Below are 22,418 nucleotides of genomic sequence, written 5' to 3' on the forward strand. Positions count from 1 at the left end.
AAGAAAGTTACCCCCTGTTCACTGATTCACATTTCTGGGCTCACTCACTAGCCTTTGGTTTGGGAATCACAGGCTAGACGTTTCTTGCCCTCCAGCTGGTATCCAATTGCTTCAAAGATGCAGTTCCCCAGCACACTCTCTCCATCCCCCGCCCTCCAGGACACTTGTCCAGAAATCCAGCTTTTTACAGGTGGGAGGAGGTGCAGTTTACTCAGCACTAACATGTCTGAAAGATCAGCTGCCTTTCTGAATCAGAAGATAACTTTGTCATTCTTTTCCAACTGATAACTTTGTCATTCTTTTCCAACTGAAAACCATGACTCATCAACTGGTACAGCAGCTGGATGGCTTAAACGTCAGGCTGTTTGTTCTGAACAGCCCGGTACAGGATTGGATTCAGGCTGTAGAGAGGAGGCTGTTAGGAATGGCTGAGAAGTCTCTAAGGAGAAGAGGTTGCTGTTTACCTATGGATGGAGTGTTTCAGAAGCGGGGAAGCCAAGCCATCCATTTCTTCTTTTAAGGTAAGTCTCATATAAGCCATTTTTTTTCTTTCTTCCTTGGTCTCTGAAAGAAGTGAAACTGGATGTTTGCAGAAGCCCAGGCAGTATAATAAAGAAAAGCAACCAGAACAATTCCTGCCTGTGTGTTGGAACATTTAAGAAAGGACAGCTGTGAAACCTGTGTACCATGGAAAGGACGTGGCTTCAGCTGGTTGGGACTACAGACCTGATGGGTAAGATTGTTTCTTGTTGATTTTAGCCTTATTTGATAAAAATGGAGCTTTCTGAGTACTAAGTTAATTATTACTTAGTCTATAAGTAATCAGTTTGCCTGAAACTCTTGGAACCAGAGACCTGAGACAGTTTGGTCTGGTGAAGTCTGACACAAGACTTAGAATGAGGAAACCAGACAGTTTTGTCCCTTACCTGGGGCTCTTTTCTACTGAGCCTTAGTCTTCTCCTCTGTAAAACGGGGATAATCATCCTTCTCTCACAGGATTGTTTTTTGTTTTTTTTAATTAATTAATTTATTTATTTATTTTTGGCTGCGTTGGGTCTTCATTGCTGTGCGCGGGCTTTCTTTAGTTGCAGAGAGCAGGGGCTACTCTTTGTTGTGGTGCATGGGCTTCTCATTGTGGTGGCTTCTCTTGTTGCAAACCATGGGCTCTAGGCGCATGGGCTTCAGTAGTTGTGGCTCTCGGGCTCTAGAGTGCAGGCTCAGTAGTTGTGGCACACGGGCTTAGTTGCTCCGTGGCATGTGGGATATTCCCAGACCAGGGCTCGAACCCGTGTCCCCTGCATTGGCAGGCGGATTCTTAACCACTGCACCACCAGGGAAGTCCCCAGGATTGTTTTAAGAATTAAATGAGATTAGAGAAGCTAGGAGAGCCATGTCAGGATGAATCAACACTTACGGGGAGAGGTAGACTTCTCGTGGTTAGGAGTTGCCTAAAAGGCAGACAGAAGTCACCTTTTCTGCTAAACTCCACCAGTAATGTTTGAAGAGCTCTTTGGTAATGTTGCCCACGTTCTCTCCTTAACTCTTTTTAGCCTAGGTCTCCTTGCAGCCACGCCTCTCTTTGCTTTGGCTTTTGGTGTCAATGAAGACTGTTCTGGGGACAGGAAGTGAAACCAGTCCCGTAGGAAGGTGGACTGGGGGTCTGGAGAATGACGGAGTGCTGACCCAGCAGTCAGGAGACCCAAAGCCCCCTTATAGTTCCGTCAGCAAGTTCTCGTGTCTCCTGCCCCCTGAGGCATGATGGAGCAGACCCACATAGGTGGGGTGCTTTGGCTTCTTGCAAAGAAAGTTGTGCCCTGGATTGTGGCCCGAACCCCAAAGCCTCAGTCCTGTTTTGTGAATTGTCAAGTGGCCATTCTCCTTCTGGACTCCTCTGCACCGTCGTCAGTCATTTTGTGGCTTTTCTGACTCTTGGTTTTGGGGGGCGATTACGTGTCTCCCCCTGCTCTGACCTCTCAGCATCAGTTTGCTTTGGGTTTTTAGCAGACCCTTACTGGGCTGGAGGACCCACTTACTAACAGGCCTCCCTCCGTCCCATGAATACTATTTTCAGTTAATTAGTCAAGGAGGCTTTAATGGATCCGGGCTGTTCTTCAGATTGTTGAGGCCTGAGCCCTTCCTGGCCTGGCCCGTGGCTGGCTGAGGGAAGGGCAGTTTCGCAGCTTGAGGCTCTAGAAGGGCAGGCCGGAGGGGAGGCCTTCGGCTGCTGGGATTGCTGAAGGCGATTGGAACCCAGGGTCTTGGAGCCAGAGAACCTGGATTTGGCCTCCTGGGCTGCACAAGGGTGGCCTGGAAGGAACATTGTCCAGAGGGACTGTCTGCAGCACGTGTCCCCTTGTCTGGGGCGCTGGTGGCTGGAGTGTGGAGGAGAGCCCTGAAGAATCCCTGGTAGGTGGGAGGGGGATGAGGTGAGGGTGAGGTAAGTCAGACAAGGCCTGAGGCCGGGGACCCGTGTTCTGGGGTCTCTCACACCCTGACCAGAGTTGGCTCTGCGGGGGCCGCCCTCCACACACCTCCCTCCCTCTGCATGTCCTTACTTGGAGAGGTTGGCTCTGGGTCCTGTTTACCCACTGCCCACTCCACAGGCCAGGGATTGAATCAGAGCAGCTCCTACCATTTAGGGCCACTCTGCCTCTCTCATCTCCAAGCATCATGCTCGTGTCCCCCTGTAAACCTCTCCTGCCAGACTGACCTCAGTGTTCCACTGTGGCCTCTCACCGGGGCCCCCGGCTGAAGAGCCCTCCTCCCAGGCCTCCCCTGCCCCCTCGCCCGTCGCCCCCTTAGCCCCAGCCCACACCCGCCTCTTCCAGAAGGGAGGTGGTCGCACTCCTCCTGGAATCTGGGGGTTTCTCTTGAGCTCGGGTTGCTGCTGTCCTGGCGGCGGCTGGTAGAGTTGGCCACTTACCAGCCCTGGGATCTTGGGAATTTCCCCGACCTGGGTCAGCTTCTACTTCTTTTTTTTAAAAAATTTATTTATTTATTTAATTTTGGATGTGTTGGGTCTTCGTTCCTGTGTGAGGACTTTCTCTAGTTGCGGCTAGTGGGGGCCACTCTTCATCGCGGTGTGTGGGCCTCTCACTGTCGCGGCCTCTTCTGTTGCGGAGCGCAGGCTCAGTAATTGTGGCTCACGGGCTTAGTTGCTCCGCGGCATGTGGGATCTTGCCAGACCAGGGCCCGAACCCGTGTCCCCTGCATTGGCAGGCAGACTCTCAACGACTGCGCCACCAGGGAAGCCCAGCTTCTACTTCTTATCTGTCAGACTGAGATGATAAGACACTCCTAGGATGGTTGTCAGGAATGAATGGGGTAACACATGTAAAGGGCACAAAACCCATTTAACAGGTCTTGGTTTTACTAACTTCTTTGGGCCATGGGTTCTTGAGAGCAGAGAAAGCAGTAACTTGATTTTCTCTCTCTTTATTATTTTTTGTTGGTGGTGGTGTCCCCTCATGCTTAGCTGTGTGGCCACTAGAGATTTGTTTAGATGTGAGTGGGGCAGGCCAGGCAGCAGCCCCTTCATGCTCAGGCCGCAGTCCTCGCCCCCACCCCACCTTAGCCTCAGCCACCCCGGGAGAGAGCCAGCTGCCCCGAGAGATTTCTCTGCGTACTGACTTCAGCTGCTAGCACACGCTTAGTTAGGTAGTGGCATTCTTCGCCTGTAGATTTGGGCGGCCGCATCCACTGGGGTTAGAGATACCATTTATCCTCGGTAAATATCAGGCCCTGCGCTCAGCGTTTTCCATACTCATAGTCTCCACTTAAGAGGTCTGATACGTGCCCCAGTGTGCCTAGCTGGTTAGTGACAAATTGAGATCAGAACCCGTGTTGTTCCCCTTTAGACATGTCCCTGTGCTGCTCAAGCTAGACCTTTGCAGCCCAAAGGAGAAGCAGCTGTGTGGCGAGAGAGCCCTTCCTTTTGAAGGCGTTTCAGTTGTACTTTTCCCCACTGAGCTGGCCGACCCTGGGATGGGACGGGAGTCGGGACAGTTGCAGAGCCCAGGCCCTGAATGTGAATTGTGAGCCCCTGCTTCCCGGCCCCTGTGGGTTCTTGGCACCTTCAGCTGCAGCATCCCCCCTTGCAGCCTCAGATCTGTATCTAAGTTAGCCTTTTTTTTTTTTTAAATAAATTTATTTATTTATTTATTTTTGTCTGTGTTTGGTCTTCATTGCTGCACACGGGCTTTCTCTATTTGCAGCAGGCAGGGGCTACTCCTCGTTGCGGTGTGCGGGCTTCTCATTGCTGTGGCTTCTCTTGTTGCGGAGCACGGGCTCTAGGCGTGCGGGCTTCAGTAGTTGTGGCACACGGGCTCAGTAGTTGTGGCTCACAGGTTCTAGAGTGCAGGCTCAGTAGTTGTGGCGCATGGGCTTAGTTGCTTCGCGGCATGTGGGGTCTTCCCAGACCAGGGCTTGAACCCATGTACCCTGCATTGGCAGGCGGATTCTTAACCACTGCGCCACCAGGGAGGTCCCTAAATTAGCCTTTTATTCCCTGCTTTTTTGTGCCGGCATTTGGAGTGGCGTCAAGAGCCCTTTCTACCCACCCTTTGGGATAGACCCGCCCATGGCACACCCCACGAAATCTTTTTTCCTTCTTTGTTTCCATCCTTAAAATCCACTCTCAGTTTTTACTTTTGTATTGAAAGTCCTTGCAGTTGCAGGTTGAGTAAGATGGGGGTGGGGCATGGGGAGGAGATCGTTTGGGCACAGTGATTGTTCATCCGGCTGTGTCTGTCCCTGTAGGTGTCATGTGATTCTTCTGGGGAGCTGCTGCTTGAGTGGAAATGCTCTCAGCGGTGGAGAATGGACTGGACCCCCGGGCTGCCATCCCGGTAGGCAACAAGGGAGAATCAAGGGTGGGGGAAGGGGTGCCTGGGACAGCCATTTCATTGTTTTTTCTCACTTTGAAATGCATTTGCACTGTTCAGAAAGAGAGGCCTGCAGTTGAGAAAAAGTTATAGCAGAAGCAGGCTCCGAGGATAGCCTGCCCTTTCTAGATCATCTTATTGGTGATGAAATGGAGATTTACAAAAAACAATGGAGATTGCATGTAGGTTACCTGAGGACCAAGGATTTCTCCAAAGAAGAAATACAAATGACCAATAAGTACATAAAAAGACGCTCCACATCATTAGACATTAGACAACGGCAAATCAAAACCGTAATGAGGAAAACAGAAGTAGAGTCACCACGGATGTAGAAAACAAACTCATGGTTACCGGGGACAAGGTGTGGGAGGGATAAATTGGGAGATTGGGACTGACGTATACACACTACTATATATAAAATAGATAACCAATAAGAACCTGCTGTATAGCACAGGGACTCCACTCAGTACTCTGTAATGGCCTGTATAGGAAAAGAATCTAAAAAAAAAAAGGTGGATATATGTCTATGTATAACTGATTCACTTTGCTGTACACCTGAAACTAACACAACATTGTACGGCAACTATACTCCAATACAAATTTTTTTTTAAAAGTAAAATAGTAAGAAAAAATAATCATAATGAGGGACTTACCCAGTGGTTCAGTGGTTAAGACTCCGTGCTTCCAGTGCGGGGAGGTATGGGTTCAGCCCCTGGTTGGGGAACTAAGATCCCACATGCCGTGCGGCGTGGCCAGAAAAAAAAAAAAAAAAACAAAACATAATGAGATACTTCTTCATATCCACTAGGATGACTGTAATCGAAATGGCAGACAATAATAAGTATTGGTGGGGTTGTGGAGAAGGTGGAACTCTCATACCTTCCTGGTGGGAGTGTAAAATGGTACAGCCATTGTGGAAAACAGTTTGATAGTTCCTCAAAAAGTGAAACGTAGGGCTTCCCTGGTGGCGCAGTGGTTGGGAGTCCGCCTGCCGATGCAGGGGACGCGGGTTCGTGCCCCGATCCGGGAGGATCCCACATGCCGCGGAGCGGTTGGGCCTGTGAGCCATGGCCGCTGAGCCTGCGCGTCCGGAGCCTGTGCTCCGCAACGGGAGAGGCCACAACAGTGAGAGGCCCGCATACCGCAAAAAAAAAAAAAGTGAAACATAGAGTTGCATGTGACTCAGCAATTCCACTCCTAGGTATACACCCAAGAGAATTGAAAACATATATTTACACAAAAAACTATGAACATGAATGTTCATAGCAGTGTTGTAGCCAAAAAGTGGAAACAACCCAAATATCTATTAATTGATGAATGGATAAATATAATGTGATATATCCATGCAATGGAATATTATTTGGCAATAAAAAGGAATGAAGGACTGATATATGCTACAACACAGACAAACTTGAAAACGCGCTAAGTGAAGTCAGACACAAAAGGCTGCATATCATATGATTCCATTTATAAGAAATGTCTGGAATAGGCAATCCATAGAGACAGAAAGTAGATCAGTGGTTGCCAAGGGTTGGGGGAGGGGAATAGTGAGTGACTGCTGATAGGTACAGGGTTTCTTCTGGGGGTCATAAAAATGTTCTAAAATTAGATAGCGGAAATGGTTGCACAATTCTGTGAGTGTACTAAAAACCACTGAGCTGTGTATTTTAATGAGTGAATTTTATGATATGTAAATTATGTCTCATTAAAGCTGTTCTAAAAAAGGAACATTTAACTTTTCAAAGAACATTAACATTAATTGTGTTGGCTAAAATAAAAGTGAAACAGTGAAATATTTGTCCATAATCCTATCACCTAATAATTCAAACCAGTTTTTCTGCAATCCCTTCCAGTCCTTTTCCAAACCCTTAGGTAATTTTGACATATGTACTTATATTATGATAGAACGATCTTAACTATGTATTTTCAAAGGACTTTAGGTATATTTTATAATTTATTCATTTAGCAAACATTTACTGAGTACATGTGCCAAAAACCAGGCCCATTGTTGAGGGCACGAGGATGAATAAAAAACTAGTCCTGGGCTTCCCTGGTGGCGCAGTGGTTGAGAGTCCGCCTGCCGATGCAGGGGACACAGGTTCGTGCCCTGGTCCGGGAGGATCCCACATGCCGCGGAGCGGCTGGGTCCGTGAGCCATGGCCACTGAGCCTGCGCATCTGGAGCCTGTGCTCCGCAACGGGAGAGGCCATGTACCGCAAAAAAAAAAAAAAAAAAAAAAACACTAGTCCTACTTTCAAAGAGTAATACCCCCAGCTGTAAATCACCAAGTATTATTTCCATTTAACAGATGAGAAAGTTGAGGCTTAGAGAGGTTAAGTGAAATATCTGAGGTGACCCAACTGGTGACTGACAGAGCTGAGACTAAACCCAGGCTCTGACTGCCAGGTCTAGGATCTTTCTTCATGTAAACCGTGCTCCTGTTTCTGGGTGTTTTTATTGTTCTAAAGCAGCACTTTTTGACTCTTAACCTGTTGACTCTCAGTGGAATGTTGGTCATGTGATTAAGGTGGAAAGCCTCACCCCTGCCCTAAATGGATTACCCAAGCTCCCATAGCTGTAACTCTGATGGAGCCAGTATTTAAACACAAGGTGTATATGGCTGTCAGCTCACTGAAGTTTGGTTTAAAAAACAAACAGGGATTTCCCTGGCAGTCCAGTGCTTAGGACCCAGCGCTGTCACTGCCGTGGGCCGGGTTCAGTCCCTGGTCGGGGAACTAAGATCCCGCAAGCCTCTCCGTGCGGCCAATAAATAAGTAAATAAAAAATAGAAAACAAAGAAATTTTAAAAACACACCTATCTTTGCAAAAACTAACACATCTTGGGGCGATTTTCCTTTACTTCTCTCTGCTTTCTCTTTATTTTCTACTGTTAGCCTGCACTCGTTGTGCTACACAGATATGTAGATTTGTGCATGCATGTGGACCCATGTGTTTGGCCACAGGAAGAGTCACATTGCAGGGGTCGCCACAGGAGCCTCTAAAGGCCTGTGTTATGTCTGGCGCCACCCAGGTCATCAAGAAGAAGCTAGTGGGCTCCGTGAAGGCACTGCAGAAGCAGTACGTGTCCTTGGACACAGCAGTCACAAGTGAAGACGGAGATGCCAACAGCATGTGCAGCGCCCTGGAAGCCGTCTTCATCCACGGCCTGCATACCAAGCACATCCGAGCCGAGGCCGGAGGGAAAAGGAAGAAAAGTGCCCACCAGAAGCCTCTGCCTCAGCCCGTCTTCTGGCCCCTCCTGAAAGCTGTCACCCACAAGTGAGAGCTGCTGGGGGCGGCGGGGCGGGGGGGTGGAGGCGGTTCACGTCGGGGAAGAGCTTCAGAGTGCGGGATGCTGGGCTCTTCCCTCCAGCCGTGCGGGAGAGACACAGAGAGCCCTGTGTCCCGGAGAGGAGATGGTGGACCAAGCGGGGTGGGGGTGGGGGGATGTTAGACCAGGGCTCAGTGAGCCCCTCAGGCCATGGCCTGGGGCAGCGTCGAGCCCCTGGGCTGGGCGCCCTAAGCAAGAGCAGGAGCCTTCTTTGTACCACCCTCTGGCAAATTCGGTAGTTGCAACAGAGGTTGTGCGGCCTGCAGAGCCTGAAATCTTTACTGTCTGGCCCTTTCCAGAAGTTTGCTGACCCTGCCTTAGGATGTTTGCACATCTGTGTGCTACGTATCATACTTGTAACAAGGTAGGGTTTGCTTCTTTTTTCTTAAGAAGAGTGGCATCCAGCTAGAGCCTCTGAATGTGTGCTCTGAGACACTTGTCTTGCTGGCCCTGCCCTGAACCGCCTGGGCTTCGGAGCAGGCAGCTGACACTGTGCCTCTCGGGACTATTAAATGCCACCTCCTGCCCGAAGGTGCCTTTGTCAGTCTCTAATCTTCCTTCCTGTGCTACTGCCGCTGCCCTATCTCAGGCTCTTACCTGACTCCTGGGTGGCAGTGCCTTTCTAATTGTCCCCCTTATCTCATTCTGTCTTTCCTTTGGTCAGTCAGCCAACATTTACTGAGCTTAAGCTGACTGGAGCTCCATCACTGGGTTCTGCAGAGTACGGTCCACACTCCCGTGGAGGAGACGTGCACAGGGGATGGCGGTAGTCAGAGGAGGGGCATTTACATCAGACCGAGGCATTCAGGAGCTGAGTTTGGTACACGTGGGGTCGGGTTGGGTAGGAACACCCCACCCTGAAGTCTGCATAGCTGCGAGCACGTCACTTTCCTGAGCAAAAACCCGTAGCCCACAGGCTCCCAAACGCCAGCCTGGGGTCTGCTTCACTTGGCTGGGGCCCCGGAGCCTGTATCCTAACCTAGTTCCCCAGGTGATTCGGGTGCACAGCCAGGTGTGGGGAGCATCGCCCGCTTTGCCTCCCCCGTTTGATACTCAAGGCCCTGCATTACCTGGCTTTGCAACCCAATCACCCACTCTTCGTCCCTGTGCTGTAACTGGAGCGCTCCCCACTCCTGTTACAGTCTGTTGCTTTCCTACCCTTTATGCTTTTTTCTCCGTCAGTCCCTTGTGCCTCAAAAGTTTCTCCATCCATCTTTGCCTCTTGTAGTCTCTCAAGGCCCAGCTCAGATACTACCCTCTTCTGTGGTGTTTTTCTTACTCCAACCCAGAGGTGATTACCCAGCCCTCACCCCAGCTCTGCTAACAACAGGGCTCACCTCAATATGCCCTTGAAAGGCGGTTTCCTGGACCGAGGGTAGGGACCATGACTTTACCCGGTGTCTTCGCAGCTCCAAGGACCTCAACCTAAAATTTAGGGGCTTAGCAGACATGTCCTGGATGAGCAGATGATGTCAGGGGCCGGACGGGTAGTTGTCATGAAAATGGCAACAATCCTTCATGACACTAAATGTAAAAAAGTTGGGGGTTTAGAGCTGAACCTTTCTAAATTCCCCTTTGAACACTGTTATCCAGGAGCTTTTCATGCCTATGTATATTTGTGGTCGTTGTTACTGGCTCTTGCTAACCAGTGGATAAAATGACATGTCCATGATTTGGAGTTGTTTCCTGAAAACACGTGTGTTCTCCGCCTTCCCAGACACATCATCTCGGAACTGGAGCACCTGATCTTCGTGAGCACGGACGTGGGCCGCTGCCGGGCCTGGCTGCGGCTGGCCCTCAATGACGGCCTGATGGAGTGCTACCTGAAGCTGCTGCTGCAGGAGCAGGCCCGCCTGTGCGAGTACTACCAGCCCACGGCCCTGCTCCGTGACGCCGAGGAGGGCGAGTTCCTCCTGAGCTTCCTGCAGGGCCTGACGTCCCTGTCCTTCGAGCTCTCCTACAAGTCTGCCATCCTAAACGAGTGGACGCTCACCCCACTGGCCCTCTCCGGGCTCTGCCCGCTCTCGGAGCTCGACCCCCTCACTACCTCTGGAGCGGAACTACAGCGGAAGGAGTCTCTGGATTCCATCTCCCATTCCTCAGGCTCGGAGGACATCGAGGTCCAGCACTCGGGCCATAAGATCCGACGGAACAGGGGGCTCACGGCCTCCTCCCTCAGTCTGGACACGGCCAGTTCATCTCAGCTCTCTTGCAGCCTCAACTCTGACAGCTGCCTGCTCCAAGAGAATGGCTTCAAGAGTCCAGACCGTTCCGAGGAGCCCATGTCCTGCGACTCAGACCTGGGGACGGCAAATGCTGACGATTCGGACCTGTCTCTGCAAGAGTGAGTACCCCTCCCCCACCCCTCCCCTCTCTTTCTCCTTCCTTCTTCTCTTCCTCTTGCCCTCCCTCCCTGCCTGGGGCATGTGATTGCCTGTCACTGAGCACGGAACTCTGTTAGGGTGTAGACAGACGAAGGGGGCAGGGACTCTCCCCCAGAGACTGGAATTGCTGGGAGCTGTATCTTCAGGCAGACTGGGGCCAGTGGGGAGAATGCATTTAGATGGGGTTCAGAGTTGGTTCCAGCCCCATCTCTGTCCTGGTGACCTGTAACAAGTTATTTAATCTCTGAGATTTAGTGTGAAATATTATTGTCGTCTTCATCTAGAGAGAAGGAAACTTATAGTTCAGAGCTCTATGTACAACTTCCAAAAAAATGCAGTGAAGCACAGAGCATAAGGGTGATCTTCTGGGACCTCACAGAAGACCTTCTGGGGGACACAAAACCTGAGTGATGCCAGGACGGGGGTGGCAGACAAATGGGGACGAGCAAGTGTGTGGAGGAGGAGGACATGCAATGACGAACTGGACTGGAGAAGGGAGCCTGGCCAGAGCCTTCCTTCCTTCAGGCTTTTTAACATTAATTTTTGAATAGATAATATATTTTTATAGTTTAAAAAAATCTAAAATATATACAGTGAAAAGTCTTTCCCACTGTATTTATGTAACCATAATTATTAATTTCTTGCATATTTTTCCAATTTCTAAATGCATCTATAACAAATATGAATGTACAAATTTTAAATTTTTCTTTTTTTCTTTTTTTTTTTTTTTTTTGTGGTACGCGGGCCTCTCACTGTTGTGGCCTCTCCTGTCGCGGAGCACAGGCTCCGGACACGCAGGCCCAGCGGCCATGGCTCACGGGCCCAGCCGCTCCGCGGCATGTGGGATCTTCCCAGACTGGGGCACAAACCCACGTCCCCTGCATCGGCAGGCGGACTCTCAACCACTGCACCACCAGGGAAGCCCTTTCTTTTTTTTTTAAATTGAAGTATAGTTGATTTACAATGTTGTGTTAGTTTCAGGTGTACAGCACAGTAATTCAGTTATTTATACATATATATGAATATGTTATATATATATATATAATATATATAACATATTGTTATATATATATAAAATATATTGTTTTTCAGATTCTTTTCCCTTATAGGTTATTATCTTTCTTATTTCTTATTCCTTTCTTTCCACGAAAGCTAGTATAAATTATTCTATACCTTGTTTGGGAGATCTTTTCATATCAGAGCTTCTTTTTTATTTTTTCCTTTTACAGATTTTTCCATTGTATGAATGTACCTTAGTTTATTGAATCAGCCCTGAGTTCAATGGACACTGGAGTTCAGTGTTTCTATAAATAACCTGTGTATGTGGTCCTTTGGGCCTACGCAAGCTATCTCTGTTCAGTAAATTCCCAGAAGCAAACTTGCTGAGCCAAGGAATAAATTAATTTGTGATTTTCACAGATGTTGCCTATTTGCACTCCATCAGGGTTGTGCTTGTGTCCTCTCAGGCTTGTCAACAGAAGGTATCATCAAGCTTTTGGAAATTTGCTCGTCTCATAGGTAAAACATGGTAGCCGTCTCTGAAGCCTTTCCTCTAGTAGGACCTGTGTTACATCAGCTGTGTTCAGGACCTTTCCACTCCTGCTGTTCCCCACCCTTCCCCCCACCTTGGTTCAGGTCTTCCCAGGGCTCCCACCCGATGTGGGAATCACACCAGGATTGGGTGTCATGGACTGGCCCTGGAGCAGATCTAGTTTCAAGCCCCGTTCCACCACCTACAAGCCCAGTAATGTCTCGTACACGGCTAACTCTTTTTGAGGTTCTGTTTCTTCATCTTTTTCTTTCTTTTTTTTTTTAATTTTTATTGGAGTAGCGTTGATTTACAATGTTGTTTCAGTTTCTGCTGTACAGCAAAGTGATTCAGTTATATATATTCTTATATCCACTCATTTTTAGATTCTTTTCCCATATAGGTCATTACAGAATATTGAGTAGAGTTCCCTGTGCTATACAGTAGGTCCTTATTCGTTACCTATTTTATTGTTTCTTCATCTTTAAAATGGAAATTCCCTCATAGGGCTGTTTGAGAATCAAGTGAGATACCCATGAGTGAGATGCACACATCAGAATGTCTGGTAGGTCCCAGAAATGGCCTCCGAACATTGAGCACATCAGATAGAATTTTCACATGTCAAACGGAAGGATTGGATATAACGTGCTGGGAAGGAGCAGCCCCCGCCCCAGAGATGCTGGGCCCGTGGCATGACTGAGGCTCAGTCTCCTGTCTTAGCCCTTGGTTGTCTCTCCCTCCTCCCGCAGACCAGCCAGCCTCCTCTTTGTCATGTGCCTCGCCTTTATCTTTCATGAGTCTTGTGATTGGAAAATTCCAGCTTAAGGTCCCTGAATCAGTGACCATCCACCCTGCATGGGAAGTGTTGTCCTGGGTATTCCAGGGGAACTCAAGGGAAGAGGGTCAGGATGTACAGACCAACACTGGACAGTGATGTGAGGAAGCGGCAGACACCACACACACACACACACACACACACACACACACGTACACACACACACAAGCACGCAGCCAGCGCCATCATTCTTAGAGCTGGGCTGGAAGTTTGTCTTGGAGCATTCACAGAGACCAGCATTTCGTAGAGTATATGTTTTAATGGTAAAGATTCTCACCAACACGTAAGAGTTTGCTTAAGTTGTTGTGCTACTTAAATGTATATAACTTAAAATTAGGCATAAACACGTTGTGCTTAAAACTCTTACAGCTATAAAGTCAAAACATCTACAAACTGGGAATTCCCTGGTGGTCCAGTGGTTAGGACTCTGCGCTTTCACTGCCAGGGCCCAGGTTCAATCCCTGGTCGGAGAACTAAGATCCCACAAGCCTCTCTGTGTAGCCAAAAAGAAAAAATCTACAAATTAAACATGAAGCGCAAAACCCATAACATTCCAAATGAAATTTATTAATGTTTTGCAGAAGCCAAATTATAGTTTGCCTTGTGAAGAGAGGATCGACTGTCCCACACAGCTTCTTTTGTGTTCATTGGGTCTGAATTATAATTATATCCTGAATTATAATTATAATTATATCACGCATAGGTACAGTCTAGTGGTTAAAAAGTGTGGACTCAGGAGCTGGACTGCCTGAGCCCTCCATCAACCAGCTTTGCCATCTCGGGCAAGTTACTCAACCTTTCTGACCTTGATGTCCTCATCTGTAAAATGGGGATAAGAATGCTCTAAAGGAATGCTGGGGAGATGAAATGAATTTAGGTCTGTCAAATGCTTAGAGCAGTGTCTGACACAGCATGCATGCTCACTGGGTGGTGGTGTCATTTTACTGGTGTACCTGTGACATCCGTTCTCCTACTGCTTGCCCTCACATACACTGCTGCAAAACCTTGGTTAGTAATATTTGTCAGAGGTCATTGTCATGAGGCCTTCCCTTGGGGGAAATGATTCTTAGCATGTGCAGCCTACCTCTTTGCTTTTTTTTTTTTTTTTTGCGGTACGCGGGCCTCTCACTGTTGTGGCCTCTCCCGTTGCGGAGCACAGGCTACGGACGCGCAGGCTCAGCGGCCATGGCTCACGGGCCCAGCCGCTCTGCAGCATGTGGGATCTTCCCGGACCGGGGCATGAACCTGTGTCCCCTGCATCGGCAGGCGGACTGTCAACCACTGCGCCACCAGGGAAGCCCTCTTTGCTTTTATTAGTGGCTCTTGACTGCCAAATAATACTGTGTATCACCAACACAATAGTCCGCATGTTCAGGAAAACCGCAGGCTCAGGATCACTTCTCAGGGGTACTTTATAAGGTGGCCATTCAGATTCTCCAGGCCATGCTTTTAATTTACTTCATACATAAGTATTTATAATACATATACCTTTTTTCCAGATGTTCTCTAAATGAAAGCACAAAGTTTAAAAATTTTCGAATAGAGGACTTCCCTGGCAGTCCAGTGGTTAAGACTCTGTGCTTCCAATGCAGGGGGGACCTGGGTTCAGTCCCTGGTTGGGGAACTAAGATCTCACATGCCAGGTGGCACAGCCAAAAAAAAAAAAAAAAAAAAAAAAAACAATTTTCGAATAGAAAGGTTTTGGGAAACACGGCCCTGAACCAGACCAAAGTGGAAGGACTGTAGTGGTTTCAGTTTCATTTCTTTTCCTTTTTTTTTTCCCCCAGTTTCATTTCTATGTTTCATTTTCCTCAAAATTTTTAAAAATGTTCTTTCTTTTGCCTTTCCTTCAAAATCTCATCTCTAGCCCTTTTTTCCACTTGATGTACGTGTCTCTCTTATTCTCACTGGATCCTTCACCAATTCTGATGAAGCTCTGTGAGCTTCATTTCACCTTGACCTGGGTTTTTTGTTTTTGGGGGGTTTTTTGGCCGTGCCCTGCAGCTTGAAGGATCTTAGTTCCCTGACCAGGGATTGAACCCGTGCCCCCTTCAATGGAAGTGCAGAGTCCTAACCACTGGACTGCCAAGGAATTCCCCTTGATCTTGGTTTTGATTTGCCAGAAGCTCTAATTGATCACACAAGCTTCCTGCTGTTTGGTGACATTTCTCTAAGCATTAAGTCACTCACTTATTCTAACACCCAGTCTTCGCTTGTCATTAAAATCTTTCTTATAGGTTAGGATTCACTTCTAATTGGTAACTGTTTTGGTAATGCTAGTGAGTATTTCAGTAAATCTGTTCCTTTCCTTACACGTTTATGTTTGTGTATACAGAGGCTAAGCAGTCTTATCAATGATAATGAGGTTAACATTTATTGGTCACTTTGTGCCAGACACTGTGCTAAGTAAGCACTTTACCTGTATTATGTCATTTAATCTTTGTCACAGTCATAAAAGATGGGTGCTGATACCACATCCATTTTCCAGGTAAGGGAATTAAGTCCATGAACATAATGTTCACACTGTGGGGCCCACAGCCGTGTGTTAAGCAAGGCCAGGTGGACTCGGGAGCCCCTGCTTTTAATCACTCACCACACCACCTCCTGGGAGCCCATGAGGAGCCGGGACCTCACAGAGGACCTTGTAAAAAGTCTGACACCCTAGTTCATTTCAGAAGGGGGCCTCGTGGTTTGGACACATATAAGTGGTTAGCAAATGCCCCTCCTCCTCTGCCTGTGGAAACTACCCCTTTCTTTCCAGAACTCATCATTGCCTCCTCACTGCAAATTGCACTCTTGGATTTTTTGTGGGTCTGTTTTTAGAGTGTGGCTTTTAGAGCAAGAGCGAGTCCCCACCTGCGTCCCCTCTGTAACTATTCCACAAACACATTTACAGCTTTCTCTGAGAGGTCATCTCTTTGTTTATCAAGATATGATTCACATATCACAACATTCACCATTGTAAAGGGTACTGTTCAGTGGTTTTCAGTATATTCACAAGGTTGTGAATTCAACATCTACTGCTGTCTACTTCAAGAGCATTTTCATTACCCGTAAGGAAGTCCCTTACCCATTAGCTATGAATTTACCTTTTCTGGACATTTAATATCAGTCGAGTCATACAATATGTGGCCTTTTGTGACTGCCTTCTTTCACTTAGTACAATGTTTTCGAGGTTCAACCATGTTATATAGCACATATCATGGGCAAATAATATTCCATTGTATGGATATATTACAATTTATTTATTCATCAATTAATGGACCTTTTTTTCCCACTTTTTGGCTATTATGAATAATGTTGCTGTGAACATTCATTTACAAGTATTTTGTGTGGACATATGTTTTGAATTCTTTTGGGTAAGTACCTAAGAGTAGAATTACTGAGTCCCATGATAACTCTTTATTTAACTTTCTGAGCAGCTACCAAATGTTTTCCGCAGGGGCTGCACCATTTCACATTTCCACTGATAGTATACATGTGTTCCAATTTCTCCACGTGGGCCTCTCCCTGTTGTGGCCTCTCCCGTTGCGGAGCACAGGCTCCGGACGCGCAGGCTCAGCGGCCATGGCTCACAGGCCCAGCTGCTCCGCGGCATGTGGGATCTTCCCGGACCGGGGCACGAACCCCTGTCCCTTGCATCAGCAGGCGGACTCTCAACCAGTGCGCCACCAGGGAAGCCCTCTCTGTCTCTTTTATTATAGCCATCCTGTTGGGCATACAGTAGTATCTCGTTGTGGTTTTGATTTGTATTTCACTATTGTCTAATGATTCTGAGCACTTTTTCATGTCTTCATTGGCCGTTTATATATCTTCTTTGGAGTAATGTCTATTCAAATCCTTTGCCTATTTTTAATTAATTTATTTTTTGAAAGCATTGTGCTTTTTTTCTTTTTAAAAATATTTATTTTTGTTTGAATTTTATTTATTTTTTTATACAGCAGGTTCTTATTAGTTATCCATTTTATACATATCAGTGTATACATGTCAATCCCAATCTCCCAAATCATCCCACCACCCCACCACCACCACCACCACCACTTTCCCCCCTTGGTGTCCATACGTTTGTTCTCTACATCTGTGTCTCTATTTCTGCCCTGCAAACCAGTTCATCTGTACTATTTATTTATTTTTGGCTGCATCAGGTCTTAGTTGTGGCACATGGGCTCTTTGTTGCGGCCCACGGGTTTCTCTCTACTTGCAGCACGTGGGCTTAGTTGCCCTGTGCCATGTGGGATCTTAGTTCCCTGACCAGGGATCAAACCCGCGTCCCCTGCATTTTAAGGCAGATTCTTAACCACTGGACCAGCAGGCAAGTCCCGTCCTTTGCCTGTTTTTAAATTGGGTTATTTATTGTTGAGTTGTAAGAGCTCTGTATATTCTGGGTACTAGACTCTTATCAGATATATAATAATATTTGCACATTTTATATGCAAATATTTTTGTTATATGTTTTATTAGCCACTTATGCATTAGATGTCATATCTAAGAAACCATTGCCTGATCCAAAGATATGAAGCTTTACACCTCTTTCCTTCTAAGAGTTTTATAGTTTTAGCTCTTACCTTTAGGTCTTTGATCCATTTGGGGTTAATTTTTTTATATGGTGTGAGATGAGTCCAACTTTATTCTTTTGCATGGAACTATTCACTTAGCCCAGCACCATTTGTTGAAAGACTATTCTTTCCCCACTGAAATGTCTCAGTACCTCTGTTGAAAATCAGTTGCCCAGAAATGCATGGGTTGGTCACCTCTTCTTGTCCAAAATGTCTATGTTGTTTGGGGTTATGATGGTGTAAATAAGAGCAGAGCTCACCTAGAAGACAATCAGATGAAAACTTGAGTTCTAAAATCCTCTTTTCCGTAACCGCATTAAGGGGAGTTTGGTGTGTCTTCTGCACCCAGTCTAAGCCATTAGGGCAGATACGTGCGATGGTGAGATCTCTTGGGCTCCAGACAGCTTTCTTGCCACCAGAACCTGTATTTGCCCATGATGTCCTCACTGGATTCATAAGCAGAGGTGGAGACAGCAAGTAGGTTTACTTCAGAAACAGAACTTGGATTCTCGGAAGCCTGAGGAGAGGGAGGGAGAAGCAGCCACTAGCCAGTGCACATTCCAGAAGTCCCAGAACTGTGTGTGTGTGTGTGCGTGTGTGTGTGTGTGTGTGTGTGTGTGTGTGTGTGTGTGTGTACACAAAGGCAGTGACATTGGCTCCCCCGGCCCCAGACACACCACTGAGGGGCAGAAAGTGCCAGTCCCATCAGGAACACATCCCCGTGTCACAGCTTGTATGCACTGTGCTCCAGCAGCAGCTTCTGGGGATTTGAGGCTTCTGTGGATCCACACCCAGCCCCTCACCCCGACCCTGCTGCCCAGTTACTGTTCCAGGAGCAAAGCGGGTCCTCACTTCGCCCAAGCCCGTGTCCCAGGGAGCGGAGTCTTGGAGCCCAGCTCTGAGACGTGCTGTTCACCGAGGCACTGCTGAGGTCGCCTTGGGGCAGGGACCGGCCACACAGCTGTTTGGCTGAGCCAGCTCTTCAGGCCCACCGTTAGCCTGTTCAGAGGCTGAAAGGCGGTCAGTTCCCATTCGCCCCTAGTCCTGTCCTCTGCTTTGTGGGCTCTGTCAGCTGAGATCCTGGGCCGCACAACTCACCTGCCTACCCAACCTGCCCAAGTCCCAGCCGGGGAGCAACTTTGGTGGGAGCGTCTGTGTGTGTGAGCTGGGAGCGCAGCGATGATCAAGGGGTTGGGGGTTGTTTTGTTTTGTTTTTTGTTCAATCACAAAACAGCAGTTTTCCACTTAGCCTTGGGCATTCTAGCTGACAAGCCCGTCACACAGGTTTCTTTGTTTAAAAACTTCCAGGGTGTTGTCGGAATTCAGCAAAGCCCAGGTGAACTCTGTGCCAACCGACAGACTGAGCCACGAAGCGGAGGTTCCCACGCTGCAGGCCTTGCTCGCCCTCCGCGGCCTGGACACCAGCACACCCCTGCGCCTTGAGGTACCTGCAGAGCCCCGCCCCGCCCAAGCATCCCCTGGGACTCGAGAGGGGGACCGCAAGCAGGAGCCGCTTTCCCAGGCACCTGGCGCCCTGGGCTGGCCACAGCCGGGCAGTGCCCAAGCTGTCCCTTGGGGGAGCGCTTCAGGCCAGCAGCCTCCTAGTCCTGTGAGGGAGGCGACCAGAGCAGTCGGCCGAGGAAGTGGCCAGCGGAAGCCTCCGGAGGAGGATGGACCTCTGTTGAGCCTTGTGGTCCCCTCGCCCACCAGTCCGGTGAGTGGTACAAGCTGGGTTTTTGCGGGGGCGCTGGTGAATGTCTCAGAGGCGGTGCGGGGTTTCTCCAGCTAGTGACCCCGAGTGGTCTCTGCCTTTTCCCCCGAGCCTCTCGCCCTGCATGGTTTGGTATTAATAGCATTGTGGTGATGGAGCTCATGTTCCTTGGGGTGTGAGTGGTGGATGTGAGCCGGGCTGTGCACCCATCTCTTCCCATGGGTGTCTCCTGTCATCTGCACATGGACCCTGTGGAGCAGGTAATTCTCACCCAACTGCAGACTCTCTTCTCTTAACCCCTGCCACACAGGGGTTATGCCCTTATGCCTTAGGCGAGGCCCTTCACCTCACTGAGCTTTGGTTTCCTCCTCAGTACTTGTTATTATTAAATTAACATTTTCGTAAAGCACCAGGCTTTGAAAATACTCATTTTGCAACACGAAGCAGATTTCGGGCTGCACTGTCCACTTGGGCAGCCACTAGCCACGTGTGGCTCTGGAGCACTTAAAACGTGGCTCGTCCGAACTGAGATAAGCTGAGTAAGATACACACTGGATTCTGAGGACTTAGTAGGAAAAAAAAGAATGTAAAATGTGTCATTCGTAATTTGATTATTGATCATGTTAAAATGAAAACATTTAAAATATGTATTTTAAATAAAATATATTATTAAAATTAATTTCACCTGTTTTTTTAAACTTTTTAAAATGTGGCCACTAGAACGTTTAAGGTGACCTATGTGGCTTGCATTGTATTTCTGTGGGACAGCGTGGTTCTAGAATAAGCCAATCCAGTGTGTTGATGACCTGAGGAAGCCAGCTCTGGGACTGTCCTGGAGAGAGCCCCGAGGGTAGAGGCTGGAACTGTGGGCCCCGGGAAGCAGTCGCCAAGCTGTGAACCCAAGCTCTTGTGCCATTTCACGTTTGTTCTTGGGTCATGAAAAGCAGAAGTAGGAATTGGAGTGCACGTGGACACAGACACATAAAACCCAGAGCTCATCCTAGCCGCTGTCTGGGGCTTGTGTTGGGGATATAACCTTGCTCTTTCAGTTCCATCCACACACATCTCTCCTTTGGCCTGTAGCTTTCAGATCCTATAACTCAGGATGGGCCAGCGCCATGAAATAGACTACAGAAGAGGCATGTCCACTCTCTTTTTTTAACAGCTTTATTGGGATATAATTCACATACCATACAATTCACCTAATTAAAGTGTATAATTCAATTTGTTTTAGTATATTCACAGACTTGTACAACCATCACCACAGTCTAATTTTAACACATTTTCATCTCCCATAAAAGAAACCCCCTACCCGTTAGCAATCACTCCTGTCCCTTTCCCCTCCTACCTCACCCCGCTCAACCCCTGGTAACCACTCATCTCCTTTGTCTATAGATTTGCCTGTTCTGGACATTTTACATAAATGGAATCATGTAATATGTGACACTTGTGATTGGCTTCTTTCAGTTTGCAAAATGTTTCATCCATGTTGTGGCCTGTATCAGTGCTTCATTCCTTCTCATTGCTGAGCAGTATCCCATTGTAGATTTCATTAGATGGACGTATCACATTTTATTTATCCATTAATAAGTTCATGAACATTGGCGTTTTTCCTACCTTTTGGCTATCATGACTAATGCTACCGTGAACATTCGTGTATAATTTTTTGCTTGGACATATGTTTTTAAGCTTTTTGAATGCATACCTTGAAGTAGAATTTTGGGCTCCTATGGTAGCTGTATATAACCTTTTGAGGAACTGCCAAGAGCAGCTGCCTTGTTCTGTATCTCAGCCAGCAGTGCGCTCCTCTGCATCCCCACCGGCAGTTCTTACTGTCTGTTTTTCTTGGTTTTGCTTTTATTATAGCCATCCTAGTGGGTGACAAGTGGTATCTCATTATCGTTTTGATTTGCATTTCCCTGATGACTAATGATACTGAGCATCTTTTCATCTAAATGCTTATTGCCACGTGTGTGTTTTCTTTGGAGAAATGTCCATTCAAAACATCTGCCCATTCTTTTTTTTTTTTTTAACAGATTACAGTTGTCACAGACTTTTTCTTTTTTCTATTTATTTATTTGGTTGCGCTGGGTCTTAGTTGTGGCATGCGAACTCTTAGCTGCGGCGTGCATGTGGGATCTAGTTCCCCCACCAGGGATCAAACCCGGGCCCCCTGCACTGGGAGCATGGAGTCTTATCCACTGCGCCACCAGGGAAGTCCCTGCCCATTCTTAAATTGGGTTATTTAATAAATTGAGTTATAGTTCTTTATATATTCTGGACACTAGACCCTTATTAGATAAATGATTTGCAGATTTTTCTCCCATTCTGTGGGTTGTCTTTTCACTTTCTTGATTATATCATTTGAAGCATAAAGGTTTTAAATTTTGCTGTTGTCTGTCTTTTCTTTCGTCACTTGTGCTTTTGGTGTCATACCTAAGTACTCATTTCCTAATCCAAGGTCGTGAAGATTTACTCCCATGTGTTCTAAAAATTCTACAGTTTCATCTCTTACATTTAAGTCTATGATCTAACTTCATTTTTTTGCATGTGGTTATACAGCTGTATGAGCACCATTTGTTGAAAAGACTATTATTTCCCCACTGAATTGTCCTACTTTTCCCCTTTAAAAATTTTTTGAGGAATGGTGTATTTAAAGTACCCAGAGCCTCAGTGTACACCTCAGTGAATAATTATATATCATACACACTCTGTAACCACCATCCAGATCAAGAGTCAGAACATTTCCAGCCACCAGAAGTTTCCCTCATGCCTTCTGCCACTCACTGCCCTGCTCCAGAGGAAACCACCATTCTCACTTCTAGTCCATAAAGTTTGTCCTGTCGTTGAACTTCCTATAGATGGAATCATACAGTATGTACTCTTCTACTTGTTTCACTGAACACTGTGTCTGTGAGATTCATCTGTACCTGTAGCCTGAAGCTCTAGTTTGCTCTTTTCCGTCATTCTGTAGTCTTCCACTGTAAGAATATATCACAACATCGTTATCCATTCTCCCATTAACAGACGTTTGGGTTGTTTTCGGGTTTGGGCTATTATGAAGAAAGCAGCTGTGAGCATTCTTGTACTTGCCTTTCAGTGAACTTGTGTGCTCATTTCTGGGTGTACATCTAAGAGTGGAATTGCTAGGTCACTGGGTAGGCATATGTTTAGCTCTAATAGATACTGC

The 22,418-nt window shown here is 47.3% G+C and overlaps 1 protein-coding gene across 2 annotated transcripts in view; it reads left to right on the forward strand.

Moving 5' to 3' along the window:
- The first annotated feature begins 589 nt into the window (after positions 1-589).
- Positions 590-22,418, forward strand: part of PLEKHM1 (pleckstrin homology and RUN domain containing M1) — a 46,880-nt gene continuing 25,051 nt past the window's right edge. For both annotated transcript variants that reach the window (XM_082861334.1, XM_082861333.1), the window contains exons 1-5: positions 590-733; positions 4,759-4,847; positions 7,915-8,162; positions 9,932-10,558; positions 18,826-19,231. In XM_082861334.1, the coding sequence (XP_082717460.1) occupies positions 4,800-4,847; positions 7,915-8,162; positions 9,932-10,558; positions 18,826-19,231 (1,329 nt within the window). In that variant the 5' untranslated portion in view covers positions 590-733; positions 4,759-4,799. The remainder of the gene's footprint in view (positions 734-4,758; positions 4,848-7,914; positions 8,163-9,931; positions 10,559-18,825; positions 19,232-22,418) is intronic.

This window comes from Leucopleurus acutus (assembly GCF_964270905.1).
Source record: "Leucopleurus acutus genome assembly, chromosome: 19".
Lineage (NCBI taxonomy): Eukaryota > Metazoa > Chordata > Mammalia > Artiodactyla > Delphinidae > Leucopleurus > Leucopleurus acutus.